The sequence below is a fragment of the Tiliqua scincoides genome, chromosome 3 (genome assembly GCF_035046505.1).
Source record: "Tiliqua scincoides isolate rTilSci1 chromosome 3, rTilSci1.hap2, whole genome shotgun sequence".
Lineage (NCBI taxonomy): Eukaryota > Metazoa > Chordata > Lepidosauria > Squamata > Scincidae > Tiliqua > Tiliqua scincoides.
In genome coordinates, this window is record NC_089823.1 from 211,970,226 (window position 1) to 211,986,077 (window position 15,852).

At 43.8% G+C, this 15,852-nt stretch overlaps 1 protein-coding gene across 1 annotated transcript; it reads right to left on the reverse strand.

The window, feature by feature from the left end:
• Positions 1-700: 700 nt before the first annotated feature.
• LOC136645281 (phospholipid scramblase 1-like) lies at positions 701-14,705 on the reverse strand. Its single transcript, XM_066621518.1, has 6 exons — positions 14,643-14,705; positions 12,062-12,104; positions 10,433-10,653; positions 8,287-8,448; positions 6,470-6,631; positions 701-763 (listed from the first exon to the last, which is right to left on the reverse strand). Exons 1-6 carry the CDS (start codon positions 14,703-14,705, stop codon positions 701-703), a joined length of 714 nt encoding a protein of 237 aa, XP_066477615.1.
• Positions 14,706-15,852: the final 1,147 nt, after the last annotated feature.

The window sequence follows — 15,852 nt, forward strand, 5'->3', positions numbered from 1 at the left end:
AGGCTCCATTGTCCATGCATGTTAGTGAGAGAAGTCCACCCCCATATAGAATTTGAGTAAATGAGCTAAATCAGGTAGTCCCAGGTCAAACCTCATGTTGTGCACCTTCACCTGGGGCTCTGTTTCCCTTTGTCTTGTCACAGCTCCCCCCCCCCCTTGTGCCCGCTTAAGGCTGATTAGTTTTCCTTGGTTGACTCACCAGTACAGCAAGCAAAAGTCAAGCCCAGAGTCAGTAAGCCAAGTCACAGTCCAATGCCAAGTTCCATAAGCCAAGTCAGTCTCCTCTCCAACCTGCACTCCTTCAAAACCCACCAAACCCTTTCTGCCTCAGGTGCTCCCTATATACCTGAGGATGCTCTAGTGGCTGCAGCTGTGCAGCACATCTCTAGCTACCACCTGGGCTTTAATCCTGCATTTACTCAGAGCAAGGGGCACTGTGGACACCACACCCTATCTCCTCGGTAATATCTTCTGCAATTCCAATACACCCTTTCACTGCCAAAGTACATAGACGTGCCATTGGCCAATACACTGAATCCGTACACATCCCTGTGTGCACATGCTACATGCATTTAAAATAGCAGGGCTGGTAACAAGCCATAACATTATTGGTTACAAAAATAAGTCACAAAAACCTCTCCTTCAAGCAGATGTCACAGTCAGTTTTAGCCAAGCAAGAACAGGAGTTTTCCTGGTATTCCTAAAAGTCCCACACCCCAAAATCCGCAGTTTGTTGTCCTGTGCTTTCAAAAAACATGTAATCCTAAACAGAAAGAAAAGACAAATTAGACAAATTGCAAACTACAACATATTTCAGATTTTTTTCCCATTGTTATTGATAGAACTGTCAAGTAAGTCTAAAGAAGGCAATTTAATAGCAACCACCAAACCGAAAGTGTCAAGAACTATGACTGGTCAATGTCAGTGAACCACGTTTATCTCACTGCAATGAACTTAGCATCAAACATATTGCATTTGTTTTTACTATAAACGTATACAGAAAACTTTACAGTGAAATGTGGAAACCATTAAACATAACATTCTGTTGTGCTAAACTTGATTTAAAGGATTTTTATTTTGCTTGTATTCAAGAACTCATATTCAAGTTTTTGTATAATTGGCTATTTACATTAGAAAAATTAAGAGGATTTCTTGTTTGTTTCTAGGTGTCAGTAAACTTTTCTTAGAGCAGAAAATTAGCATGTTGTTTCTAAATGAAGAACTCCTATAAAAGTTTTCAAGGACAACATGATGCTTTTAAATCAATGTATTTTTAAAGATCCAAATCATAATAGAATAACTTTAGACAAGGGGAGAGTCTAGTCTACAATGTAATAACTTTAGAATCCTTTTAAAAATGGCAGTACACACACAAAACTAGGAAACAAATTGCTAGTAGTATTATCATACATGAACAACACACACCCTAAGCAAGACAAGCCTGTTATTTAAGAAGCAATACAATAAGTCACTGCTAGAAAAATTCTGAACTCAGGCACTATAGCTATAATAGCTATAATTAATTCCTTTTGGTGCACTACAGCACAGATGTTTTCCCAAATGCTTTAGCTATTTAGACCGCAAAGTTATCAAGCGATGATTGTTGAAAACTGTTCCAATCCTAGAGTGTTTTAAAAAGCACAGCTCCAGGTTGGGAGGCAAACAGAATCTGAAGGTTTCAAATAAATTACAAAGTTTCTGTTGGGCAATTCACTAACTACTTCTAAGTGCATCCCCCTTCCTCAATAGCATCATGTTTACAAGATGAATGGGAAGCCAATGCACAGTTTGACTTACCTACAAAAACAAGAAGGGTATCAGTTCAGATAATACCTCACAGTATTAAGATACTATTGCAATAACTAGAGAGAGTTAGGCAAGGCGGTCAAGGATTAAGATATTGATGCTACTTTGGATTTTTAAATAGCTATCATTATTTTTGATATCACTATGAGAATATCCCTGATAATTCTCAATTATACCAGAATCTGAATGATTCTCAAATTCTTGTGTTTATCTTGTTCACTGCTCTGCAGCAGATCAGGAAATAGGGAGAGCCCTGCAAATCAAACACAAAAACTCTCGAGGTTCAGGAGAGCTTTCTTAAACACCCTGAAAATTCCAGTGCATTTTGAGCAATAAGCTCTTCATCAGGAGAAAAAGAGCAGGATGACTTGAAAATGACATATCCAAAAAAGGAATCAATACTGTCTGTAGTACTATTTCCTTAAAGCAGGGGTCTCCCAACTTTTTGGCCAGAGGGCTGCATCAAATATCTGGTGCAGTGTTGAGGGCTGGAAAAAAATGTAAATATAAAATTTAAATAAATAAATTAGAGATGGAACTTAGATGAGTGAATAAATGAACAAATGGGCTCATTCATTCAACCTCTCTGGCTCTCAGAACACCCTCCAGACACAACCAGAGCACAGCTCCAGTTGTGTTCAGTTGAGTGGGCCAGAGGGGACAAGAGGCTGGCTGCAGGCTGGACAGAGGCTTGCTGCGGGCCGCATCTGGACCAGAATTTGGAGACCCCCGCCTTAAGATATCACACACAGACCTCCAAATTTCATAAAATTTGTATGGAATAAAGTTAGCTTGCTTTTGCTGTAACCAAGCCCAAAACATTCATGTGGAAATGCCAGTATTCAGCTACATGTTTTATACTGTTATTGGCTTCCCAATATTATTGGCTACTCAAAGAAGAGATTCAGATTACAGATTACGGGAAAGGGATATTCTTAAATACAGTATAGCTATATGGTTGCTGTAGTTCAAACAACTGTATAAGTCATGTCTCTATAAGTATTTAATACACATTCAGAATTACTGAGTTTGTTTTGCAATATAAAATTCTGATTTTAATGTATTTTACACTTTATGACTACTCTGGGAGAAGAAAAATGAAGTCTGGCCTGAAATACATTAGGGATATTTTAAATTGCCTTATGTCAGACTAAACAGATTTAAGAATGACAGTCTGCATTTTGTTATTGTTATTCAGGACAATAAAAGTTGAAGAGACAACAGCCTAGTTCTGACTAACAGGTGTGCATTTGAAGACACCCTGACAAACAAAGAGCATTTTTGCATACACTTGCTATTTCTACTTGAAAGGGGGAAAAACATTTGATTTGGAGAAATCCAAGTAGAAGACAAGAATGGAGAAAGTTATTTTATTCATTACCATGGCAGAATGCTTGCCGGGCACATTTGTGCCTGTATGGAAAGTTCACCATTAGGTCTATAAAATAAGTGTTTTCCAAACTGTGGTTCAGGACCCACCAGTGTGTCACAACTTGATAGGTGATGGGTCATGAAGCTGACATGCTGACAGCTAACAAGGAAAACATACTGAGCATTATGGAAAGGGAAACTGAGCCACTATATACATCTACTGGCAAGTAGGCAAATATGTTTTGGTTCTAGGAAATGCCAAACATACCACAAATCTCCTACTTGCACTGCACCCTTAAATTGCAGCATTGCAAATAGTATAGTCCAGCATCTATAAACATTCCATCATCTTAAGAGTTTCATTTAATTCAGTGTAATTAATCAAATGAATTCCCTCAACAGTTCTCATGGGCTCAATGCAAATGTACCATTGCCATTGCCAAATGGGAATGTGGCAGAGTTAGCTGTGGCCCAACACTGCCATACAACAGATGAGTTTAATCTGCATCAGTGAAAACAATGACTCATGCCAAAGTTTCCACTTCTTAATTCTAAGACGTGCCAGCAATCCTCTCCTGTGCTTCAGAGCTATCAGCTGGGGATTTTGCATAACTGCCTCATTTTTTCTACCATCCAAAACAATCAACTAAATAGCTGGCACAGATCCAAGTAGGGCAGGCTTGGGCTCCACATGGGTTAAGGAGGAAAAGATCCCTTTGCTCGGAAAGAGTGCAAAAGTCAGGCAGGGCCAACAGTGGTGCAGCCCTGAATTTCACCCAATGCCATCTTAGGACCGACACCTATGCACAGTTAGAAAACTAGCCTCTTCCTGCACTCCTTGCCTGATTTCTTCAGTTGCAGAAATGCAGGTCTTCTGATTTGATGAAAAGGAACCATACTAATGAAATGGCTTTATTTGTATGACCCCTATAAATAGAACAAGAAGTCCTACACTTCCATGTTTGAAGCAATTGCACCTGGAGCAAGGTATAGAAGTGCCTCAACCAGTTTCCTTTGGATTTATTTGGCAGAGCAGATCAGTTTAGGTTGCATCTGCAGAAGGCTGGAGGGAGGTGGTGGCAATGGCAGACTTGAATGGCAATCTGCTACCCTGCCACCTTGCATCGCCTTGCCTAATGGTGGATGGGTTGTCCCTGGACTCCAGTGCAGCAGCATCTGCCCCATCAGCAACGTACCAATCCCGACCTGGGGCGGTGACTTCTTGTGTCACATCATGAGTGCGCAAATCCAGAATTAATTGGCAGTGACTTGATGATGTCACTGCCAATTATTTCCAGGTTGTGAGCTGTGAGCACAGCAAAAAACTGCTGAAGCAGATGGGGTGGTGGGTCTTTGAGATTTCATAGCTGTTCCATTCCTGTTTCTCCTATGGAGGCCAGGCTCCTAAAGGAGAAGACAGAAAGGCGTGGTAGTGAAATCCCACAGTCCTTCCCCCCCCCCCACTGCTGCCTCCTGTTCAGTGGCGTCACTAGAAGGCTGTGGGGGGTGCGGACCACACCAGGTGACGTGCACTTGGGGGTGACACGCTAAAATCACGGTGGTTAGGGGTAACTGCATCATATTATATACCGTTGGATGCAGAATTTCGGGTGGAATGCAATGCAAGAAACCAGAGTAAAATATCACCTTTCTATAAAAAGTTATGGCCAAAACACTGGAGAACAAAAAATGCATGGATCCCTATGGAAAGTGAAAGTGAGCTGTATTGCACGTTTACTCATGAGTAGGCAAACTTGCCTTAGTCCATCGGAAAGGGCAGGCTGAGAGGAATCCAACAACTCCAGAATGGTCTGATCCAATGAATGCAGCCCCCAAAAACACCTGAGAAGAAAGTCCCTCCCTCCAAGCAGATGAATGTATCGAGCCCTATGGAAAGCAAAACCAAGCCTCATACTGTAGTTGCTTTTACTCACAAGTAAGCAAACATGCCTTGGCTGGTGTGGAAGATCAGGTGAAGAAGAGTACAAGGCTACCAGAATGGTCCTGATCCTATGCACCTGGAGCTAAACAAGTGCTCCAGAATGCAGCCTTCCCCCTCACTAAAAAGGATCAAAATAGAGGCTTCAGCTGAAAAGGTGAACATTTTTGAGACTTGCAAAGCCAGGTGGATCCTGACAGTGATCTGGTTTAGACAGTAGTTCTTAAAACTGAACTGCGCACTGGGTAGGGCTGAAAACCTTACTGGTTTTGGAGGGGGGGGGGGTGTTATTGCAGGCAGGCTACAGAGGAAATTCACTTGGTGGACCAGGGCTGGCTTCTGCTTATTTAATTATTTGTTTTACTTTAATTATTTATACTTATTTTAATTTGCCTGATGATGTCACTTCCACCATGACATCACTTCTGGTAGGTCTTGAACAGATTGTCATTCTAAAAAGTGGGTCCCAGTGCTAAAAATTTGAGAACTGCTGTAATAAGATGTTAGTGACACCCTTGGGGGGGGGGGTGACACCACTAGTGACCAAAATCACTAAAATCATAATTTGGAAGAATAATACCATCATGTTATATATCAATCAATGTGTAATTTCATGCAGAATGTGTTCTATCTTTGTTCTATCTAATCGTACAGCCAAAAAACCAGTGGGGTCGGAGTGATGGTACATCACCTTGCCCACCACCTGGGGTGTTGCCCCGCCCACTGCACGGGGGTGACGCACTGGCATCCCGCACCAGGTGACATGAACCCTTGTGACGCCATTGCTCCTGTTTCAGTGCTGTGCTCAGAGATTTGCAGCTGCTCTTGGGAAGACAAAGGGGGAGGAAAAATCTGTTTGGCCCAGTGAGACCGCTGCTTCTTCATGTACCCCTTTCTGCCCAATTCTGGCATGGTGTGGCCAGAGGAGGGTGCCAAGAGGGGCCAGAAAGGAGTGCGTGGAGAAGTAAAGAAGTGCTGCTCCAAGCTGTGCCAAGTGGCTTCTTCCGAGATGTTTGTTCCATCTTGGATGGCCTCACATGGCACCATCTCACGTGATGCTCAAGGGTGGAACCCGGGGCACCCTGCCCCACCACCACACGCTTGCTATGCTTCTGCTCCAGTGCATCCCACAAGGAGCTGAGGGGCAAGCGCACTGTGCTTCATGCTTCTTGCAAGATAGTGGCCACCATCTTGGATGGCTTCACATTGCACCGCCTCACTGATGCTCTGGGGCTGAGGAGCAAGCACACTGTGTTTTATGTTTATATGAAGATCGATACCTTTAATTTAATGATCAATTGCTTCTGTTCAGGTATCATGCATGAGATAGCGCCATGGGACCATTAAACTTACAATAAGGAAGCAGGCCCCTAGCATGACGGCTTTCATTTTCACATCAAGATCCATTGGGAACTGGATTCCGAAGTTGTCAACATCTGTAAAGAACTCCTTCAGCAAGCCTGTCCAGTGTTTTCCAATTCTTCCAACTACTTGCCGCTCGTCTAGTGACAGCACCTAGTTTTAAAATGAAATTCTTATAACTGGGAATGTTATTTTAAAAAATTCAATAATTCACACTAGCAATTGCCAATAAGCTAATATATATATAATTTTATATAATCTGGATGGGATCTGATATTTAGTTGCACCATTTATATCCATCTTTGCACCATATTGGTCTTCAAAGAAGCATGCTCACAAAGGCACTACAGGATGTCCCTAATGCCCTACTTGTTCTCCCAGGTACCACCACCTTTGATCTCACAAAATCTCATGAGATTTGGGTGTCACTATCTTGGATCTCATGTGATTATGTGAGATTTGGGCAGTACCATCTTGGATCTTGTGTGATTTCTTCAGATCCAAGATGGTGACCCATGGCTGCACTAGGAAGAAGAGTTTGCAGGGGCACCATGACCCTGGTAAGTTTGGGGACTACTAGGGGAAGGGATCAACTTCATAGTTAACCCTGTAACTGCTAGAACAAAACATGCTCATACCCCACAAATCCCCCCCCCCTTTTATGGCTGGAGGATTGAGACTCTTCTTTTACTTTTGGGCAGTCAAATGAATTTGAAACCATAGTTCAGTCCTGGGAGCACCCCTCCTCCAGTCTGGTCAGGTGGATGGACTTGAGCAATGGACAGGTGCTAATAAAACCCAGTGGGGTGCTGGTGGATCCTTTCTGGTCCATTGTTTGACTCAGGACAGGTGCTGGTCACACTGGCACTACCAATAGTTGTCTCAGGTCAAGTCTTCTCAGGGAGCATGTGGGTTATAGATTTCATAGGGGTATGAAATACCCTCTATCTCATAGAGGGATCCACAGCATTGATCAATAGATGTTTTTACCTGGCCAGCCCATAATTCTTTTAGCACAAAGTGGTAGGAGCAACTTTTCATCACACAACCTCAACTTATGTGCTTGCTTGCAATGCCCAGAAGGAACAGTGCCTTTTGAAAGCCATGATTTCCTTGCCTGAGGTGGATATTGGTGCAATTCTTGAGAAAAATCCTTGAGAAAAAATGCAAGCTGAAGCTATCTAGTTGTGAAAATGGGCACTGCACCAATATGATAAATGAACTGTGATGTCTTGCTGGGTATTGCCAACCTTCAGAGGCTCAGGAGAGGCCTCTGCACTGCAATATTTGTGAAAAAAGTAGGACCATGAGATGCTGAAGCAGCCCTGAGAGAGGTAACACTGGGGTTATTTTATTTTATTCGTAAAAATCTCTTTTTTTTTGGTTGCACATTTTGTATTATATTGCATTATTTCACATTTACCATTTTCAAATACAGGCGTGCACCACTTAACCATTCGCTTAACAACGGACTACATGTATGACGGTGGTCAAAGCACAATAGAGATGCTCTTAATGAGGCAATCACATCTCCCATAGCCTGCATCAGAGTGTCTGTTTACACAACAGAGAGGCTCTTAGAAGAGGCAATCTATCTCCAGTTGCCTGTGCAGCCAGCTAGTGTCTGGCAGGGTGTGTCTGTTTACACAACAAAGGCAATAGATTGGACCGAATGTTTACTTAATGACCTAATTGCATAACAACTGTGATTGGAGAACATACCCGTGTCGTTAAGTGGTTTACACCTGTACCTCTAACTATGACCTATGTGATATAGAGTGGAATATATGTACTAAGTGTTAACTCACCTCAAAATTAACATCCCCAAAACAGCTGCATACTATACACGGCCCAATAATTTTCAGTACATCTTGCCTAGCTTCATTTTGAACAACAAATTCAGGCAAGCAGGGGTCCCACAGCTGTTGAACATATCCAATTGGATTTCCTGGGGGGGCATGAACTTCCAGCTGAAAGAGAAAAGCTTTCTCACACAGGAGAAGCGGAACCAAAGGTTGTCCTTTGGTCTTTTAAGCAAAGTTGCAAATAAGCAAAAGATGCCGATATGCAAGGCATCAAATGTTTATTTTGGACACAGGCTTTTTTTAAGTCAAGGAACTGAATGATTGAGGATGAACTTACGCATGAGTTACACATTAACATATGCATGCAGACAAACAGCCCAATCCTAACTAAAGCACCCCCTGCTGATACAGCTGCACCAACAGAGCAAGCACTGCGTCCTGCAGTGGAGGGGGGGGGTGCTCCAGGAAGCCTCCTTGTGGAAAGGTCTGCATTACCCATTTTTCTGGCACAGAACTGAGGACAGTAAGATAAAGGGAACAGAAATGGCAATAGGATCCTGCCTCCTGAATCCCCCCTCTTCCATTCTGCCCCCCATTCACCCCTTCCTTGCTCCACCCATTCCCTTGCTCCACCCATTCCCACCCCATTCCTCCCACCACCTGCCCCTGCTGCCAATTTACCAGCGCTGGCTGTGGGAGCCCTCTCTGCCGGCCCGGGCACATAAGCATGTGTTAGCGGCCTTGCTGTACGCGCCAGGTGGCACATGACTTACGCTGCCAGCATTTGTGCTGGCAGAACACATGTTCTGCCAATATTAGGAGTGGGCCCAACATGTATTTGTGTGTAGCAGCCAAGAAACCACCACAATTTGGATTAGGATCACAGTGCAGAGGGCAAGGATATTTACTGCTTTATCTCTATGCTGTTTTCTCTTAAAACTTGCCTCTCTGAAGATGCCATTTAATCTTAACAGTGCTGTTGTAGCAAATGACACATTTAGAGCTAATCAAATGGAGATGCAATTTGCAATGGGGAATCAATGCAATGGTAAATATCCTGCACCTCTGCATTGAGGCCTTTACCCAAATAGCCACATCTAAATGGAGTTACAGCTGAGTCCTATCCCCTGCCCCAGCATCAGGACCATTTTGCTGGCTTAAGTACAAGCAGAGGAAGGTTCATTCAGGGAATGGGAAAGATGGCACAAGTCACTGCCAATGGGGTCCACTCCTCCCTCCTTCAAACCTCCCCTACCCTCCACCTCCCCACCCTAAAACTCACCTCTCCTTCACCTCCCCACCCAGAACACACGCCTTTGTCAACTTACCTGGGCAGCGCAGCCCAAATTCCACAGTGCTGGCTCTTCTTGGCCCAGAAATGGTGTGATCTTTGTGCCATCAGTGAGCCTTTTATGACAGCAGGAAGCTCATCCCACTGTTGTAAAGGGCCCATAGGATGGGACGTTTAAGCTTGCAGCTACACACTGAAGCACTTAGCTGCACATATAGTTTGCTGTGAGGAATTCAGCAATGTGAGCAGAAAATTCTACCTCAATACCCCAAAGGACTGGTGAAAAAAAGGAGAGCAGGGCAAATACAGGATGTTGTTCCCCTGTGCCACCACTGAGGGAGGTCCACCCAGCAGCCTCCTCTTTCTGTATTCATGAATGGGCTTTCCCAGTGGCCTCTGAATTTTCTAAGGGGCCTCTATGGAACCCCATCTGCAGAAGGGGAGGGTGTTAGAAGGCACTCATGGCACAATTTGGTTGAGCAACCTGTGCCTTTTCTGTCTGTTGCCAGTCAAGGGATTGGCTGGTTGAGCTTCCAGGGAAATACGGATTCTCATTCAGTTGACTTCTGACACCAGCCCTGTGTATAAGTAGTTGTGTTTGGCATCCTGGTGGCAGGAAATGGTGCATGATCAGCTACTTTGGCAAAGAGAACAATAAGAAGGATTAAAAAAAAAAAGGCAGAGTGCAAAAACGTGTCTGCGCAAGAACACTCAGCAAAGATCAACTAGGTCTTGCTGGTTAATGAACCAAATGCCAATCAAATTACATCTCAGATATCCATGTCTTGATGATTAGAAAAGGCAGTTGAGAGCAGGCAAAGCAATAAATTGAAACACAAGGAGCAACAAGGGATTTACCTCTTGCAAACAGCAAGGACAGCAGCAACAGTCACATCTGCAAGGTCTTTGGAGCTCCATGACTTGCAGCCCCATGTTGTCAAAGATCTTTATCCTGAATGGTCGAAGTGTCCCGCAACAGTTTAGTGTGCAGCAATCATTGTCCTCTGCTGCAAAGTACACTCTTTGCCCCATAGCATTTTTTATTTCGTATTTGTTGTTAGTTTCAAATCCGAATATTACTGGAACAGAATATGAAAACAGAACTGTTTATTTGCTCTAAAGCTGCCATTTTCAACCACTGTGCCATGCAGTTGCGTACCTACCATGGACTTCCCTGTGGCAGATGTCTGAGAAGCTGGCCGCTAGGACCCTGTGGAAGCCTCTCTGAGGCTCCCGACTGAGGCGGAAACTGTGCTTCTGGTTTGCTGGAAGCACAGTTTATAGCATCGGGGAACCTCACAGAGATTTCCCTGACATGAGAGGAAGTCACGCGAGGCTCCGTGAGCCTCTGGTGAGTAGGGGGGTGGATTTCTGTGGGGGGGGATGGTGATAGCCCATGGGTGGGCATCATCATGGATTTTGCCCCGGGCGTGGGGCTGCGGAGGTCCGCGGCTGGTGCCGTGGCACACTGGTGTGCTGTGAATGGTCCGCAGGTATGCTGCAGGAGTTTGGGAGAGGGTTATTTATTAGTAGGGTCATGGGGGATGTAAGCCCCCTACCTACAGCATGGTGTGCCTTATCAATTATCAAAACCTGACAGTGTGCCTTGACAATTTTAGTACCTTGTCAGTGTGCCATGAAATGAAAAAGGTTGAAAATCACTGCTGTAAAGGTTCAACCACTAAGCTATGACTCCTTCCTAATTCCAATGCTATGAGGTAAGAAAAGTACAGAACATAATTGTGTCATCACATAAAGGATGCTGTACTAGAAATTATGCAGGAAGGGGAGAGGAGGGAGTGAATAGATGCATGGAAGCCCTGGTTGGCCACAGAGGCACATTTACTGTTGTGTCTAGTTAGGCACAGAGGTGGCCAATAGGCTAAAAAAAATCATTTCAAAGACACAAGAGCTGTTCAGAAAACTTCTCTCCACCCAAGAAGTTGGGGAAAGGGGAGAAGGAAAAGGAAGGAACTCTTTGACTTTGCCTCCAATCTTAGTGCATTCAACTGTGTGGAGTACAGATGTACATAGGCTGTGCGTGATCTTGTGAAAATGTCAGTGTGCAGATCAGGACTGATCAAAGTTTGGGTAGGCAGCACTCAATTTCACCCTGCAAAAGGAAACCTGCAACATGTTTGAAGCAAAGACTGACAGCACTGAGAAGAAATATATATAAAAATAATTCAGAAGACAAGGTCAACTTAAAGAAGAGCATGTTTTCCAGAAACAGGTTGGAAAGACAATGACAAAGGCATTGGTGTGAATGTATTCTTTCTTCTTAAGGTGGGCATTAAAGCAATAGTCTTTAGTAGTTATTTCTGTATGTGGTAAAAACAATTGTCAGTACTATGGTATTCAATATAACCACCAATGCAATCCTGAAGAGTAATAAATGACTACAGATTTATGATATTACTCATTGCATTTCAGAAGATGCACATGTGTAATGCTTTAAAAATCTGAATAATCTGAGAAGATACGTACATTCCAGAACCTCAATCTGCTGATGAACAATTATCTGATCAATCTGTATAGGATTTAAACAAAAATAAAATATTGAAGTTGGTATGTAATCAAAAGTCATTGCACAGAATTTAATGCTGTACTGCTCTTATTCACAAGACTAAGGGCCCAAACCTATCCAATTTTCCAATGCCGATGCTGCTGTAGGGTATGCACTGCTTCCTGTTTTGGGGAGGCAGTCTTGGAGGCCTCCTCAAGATACGGGAACATTTGTTCCCTTACCTTGAGGCTGCATTGCGGCTGCCCCAGTGCTGGAAATTTGGATAGGATTGGGACCTTAAGGCATAATTCTAACCCACTTTCCAGCACTGACATAAGGGCAATGCAGCTCCAGGGTAAGGAAACAAACATTCCATTATTTTGAGGAGGCTTCCGTGAGTGTCACCCAATTGCAGGATGCAGCACACGCCCCATTGGAACAGCTATGCCAGTTCTGGAAATTGGGTTAGGATTTGGGCCTTAGTTGCAGTTCATTTGGAACAATGGGCCAGAAAGACATCATGAACAATGGGCCAGAAAGACACTGGGATCTGTTCACATCTGCCTTACGTGGCCTGGACTCAGGTAAGGCCAGGAAATGAGCTTGGCTTTCTGACCACAAGGCTAGCCAGTGAGAATGGACTATCTACTGAGATTCCCCCAGCAGGAAGGGTGAATGAGGGTTTCCTTGGGACAAAGTGATCTTTCATAAACTATTTTGCCCCTCCAGTAATTGGAGATGAGAGATTCCATCTTCCCTCAGTTTGAAGGAACCATGCAGTCAAAACTGCTTTGGATTTATTTTTTGCTGCTTCTGATCACATCTCTGTATTTTCCCTACTATATGCTTTGTTCTTTTTTCCAATAGCCTTTTCTATTTATATTTTGTAAAAAATCCCCCTCTTTCTAATAAAATTAGTTAACTCAATCAAAGACATGAAATAAGATCCATTTGTCTCCTTCCTCTCCAATAGATGGCTTGGGTCAAATGTTACCAGTGTTTGGAATGTGTTGTGTGTACATCAGAGGAGCAGGAAGCAGCCAGATAAATTGGCATCCTCTTCACTGACAGGCTGCAGTGCCTAGATTAAAGGATGACCGACATGCTTGAGAAAAGTCTTGCAGTAGGGCCTTAAATGCATCCCTGGTGGCAGTAAATCTAACCCCATGGGTCAAAGTGTAAAAGGACCTCTATGTACCCACTGTAGCCAGAATTGACTTCAGGTGTTGTAACTTTCACTTTGCTTTTTTCCCAGAATGCCTGCTTGGTTGGGAGTCCAAACACTCATTTGGATCCACTCTCAGTTGTCTATCAAACCTTTTGGAGAACTCAGCCTCAGTGCTAAGTGTTTACTCAATAAACTTGTCCTCATTTTTATGCTCTAGTTTGGACTTCAGCTCCTTTCTGTCCCCTCTCCTTTTCTATGACACCAATCCGGCAGAGTGAATCCACCATGTGCATGTGGATCGGCTTGTACCCGTGTCCCTAGAGAACCCATGATAATAAATTTAAACATTAAGAAACAACAGTTGCCTCTATTTATTCCAACATAGTGTCTTTTCTGGTGGTTGCTTTGCAGGTGACTCTCTTGTGTCTTTGTGTTTTAGTTTGTGAGTCCCTTTGGGAGAGGGTACACTTTTTATTGTTCTGCTATGTAAACCACACTTGGAGTGCAATCCTAAGCGTTCGTTGGACTTACACTGGCCTGGGAGGGTGGCAAACATGCTCTAAAGCATTTTTGTGCCTCTTCAGGAGAAAGCCATGGCAGCGCATGGAGGAGCGCCAGCCCACAGAGATCAGATCCAACCTCCACGGCAGCGGCAGAAGGTGAATCTGCGCTGCCTCAACTCGGCTGGCGCAGAGGTCTGGGGCGTGGGCGGAGGGTGGGGAGGAGGCATTTCAGGGTGAGGAGAGGGTGAGCAGTGGGCGGGCCTGTGAGTGGGCAGGGAGCAGGAGGTGGGGCCAGGACCCAGCAGTTTGGCTGGATCTTAGTCCCTTTCCCAGGCAGTGTGGAGTGGGTCCTAACTCTTCAGGTGGCACAGTTGGCCCCAAACTTGCACTGGATACAGCACATGCCGGCTAGCCTGCCTGTTCCAGTGCAAATTAGGATTGCGATTGCGCTGAGGGTAAACTTTTTGCTGAAAATGGATAAATATTCTTTATCATCATCATCATCCTCTACTCCTGTATACACTTGAATCTATGTCCTCACAGGAAGGATAGGACAACACAAGGAAGGATAGGATTTCACAAACTCACTAAGACAGTGTTTTCCAAAATGCGTCCCATCGTGCCCAGGGGCGTGATGGCACACTCGCAGGGTAGCCATATCCTCTCCTTCTTGGCTTGCAGGGCCGAGATAACACTAGAATAGATGAAATCTCACTCAATCTCAGTCCAGGAAGCTGGGAAGAAGAGGACGTATGGTGCCCCATGAGTGAGAAGGGTGCCATGGTTCTGATGAGTTTGGGAACTGCTGGCTTAACGGTGTCGTTTTTATATTATCCTATTTATCATATATGAGAAAAACTGATAAAAATTTGAGAAAATAAATATAGATACCTGAGTTAAATATTCTAATCCAGGAGGACAGTTAGGAATTGCAGGTGGTGCTGGCATCCACATTACACCATGGGGTGGAGGATGACCTCGAGTTGGTGGAACACCATAACGAGTGGGATAGCCTCCATGATGAAAGGCAGCTTGTCTTGAAGCACCTTGAGAAAACAAATTCAAATGACAAAGCCTGCTTTGATTTATTGAGGACAGATTGTAATCAAAAACAACAGAACCAGTTTCAAACCACTGACAATTGCTTTCTGGGTCACTGTGTGCATTATCTCTTGGACAGAGTAAGAAATAAGAGAAAGCATGTACGCTGTGCTACAATCTGAAGTGTATGTGGTCGCTTCTTTTTTCATATTCTCCCCCTCCGCTGCCAAGAGTCTCATGCTAGGAAGCAGAATTCTGTACTAGATTCTAACCCAGTGCATTCATAGAATTGTGGTGGCGAGGAAGACACTATACTGCAAACCTTATGCTATATTTAAGCCAATTTTCCCTTACTGCAATATAAAAGTTTCATATGGAAAAATAGAGAGAATATAAGAGAAAATTTATATGGTGGTCTCATTGCTCTAGTACTTAGAGATCTTCACTGATTTCAAGTAAGTTTTAAAGGGTTGACATTGTATATAAATGTATGAGAATGGATCATCAGAAGGACATGAGTTTCTGCTCCCATTTTCTGGGTGCATGCAAATGCACTCTCTCTCTCTCTCTCTCTCTCTCTCTCTCTCTCTCTCTCTCTCTGACACACACACACACACACAGAGTTGGAAGTTAGGTGGATGCCCATTAGAGAACGAGGTTTTTCTGAAGTGGCACTCCAGCCCTAGAACTCTTTGCACATCATCACCTAAACCAGAAAGCTTTCCAATCCAAAGCATTTCCAGTTTGACTGGATTAGTTTGCTTGTACCCCAACATCCAGACCAGAAATCCTCCAGGTCCTTCGTTAGGATTTAATTGCCACCCTGGGAATAATTGATGTAAACAAGAGGCATAGAGCTGGGTCTCATCTCTGGATCAATGACCCACATTCTCAAACTTTATTTCGATTTTGAAGAGCACAGGTGACAAGACAGTGCTTTGAGGTATTGCATAGGCTTAAAGCCATAAGTAAAAGCAGTAGTCTCCAATACCACCTTCTGGATATGATCCTCCAGGTGGAACCAGAGTCATGGCAGTACTGTGCCCTCAAGTCCCAAAGG

What these genes read in the sequence shown, in the direction of transcription:
- LOC136645281 (XM_066621518.1), bottom strand. Translation starts at nt 14,705, where the DNA reads ATGTGGATGCCAGCACCACCTGCAATTCCTAACTGTCCTCCTGGATTA. An exon ending in GATTAGAATATTTAACTCAG is followed by an intron (nt 12,105 to 14,642) that starts GTATCTATATTT and finishes AATCCTATACAG; the next exon opens with ATTGATCAGATAATTGTTCA. An exon ending in TTGGGGATGTTAATTTTGAG is followed by an intron (nt 6,632 to 8,286) that starts GTGAGTTAACAC and finishes TTTTAAAACTAG; the next exon opens with GTGCTGTCACTAGACGAGCG.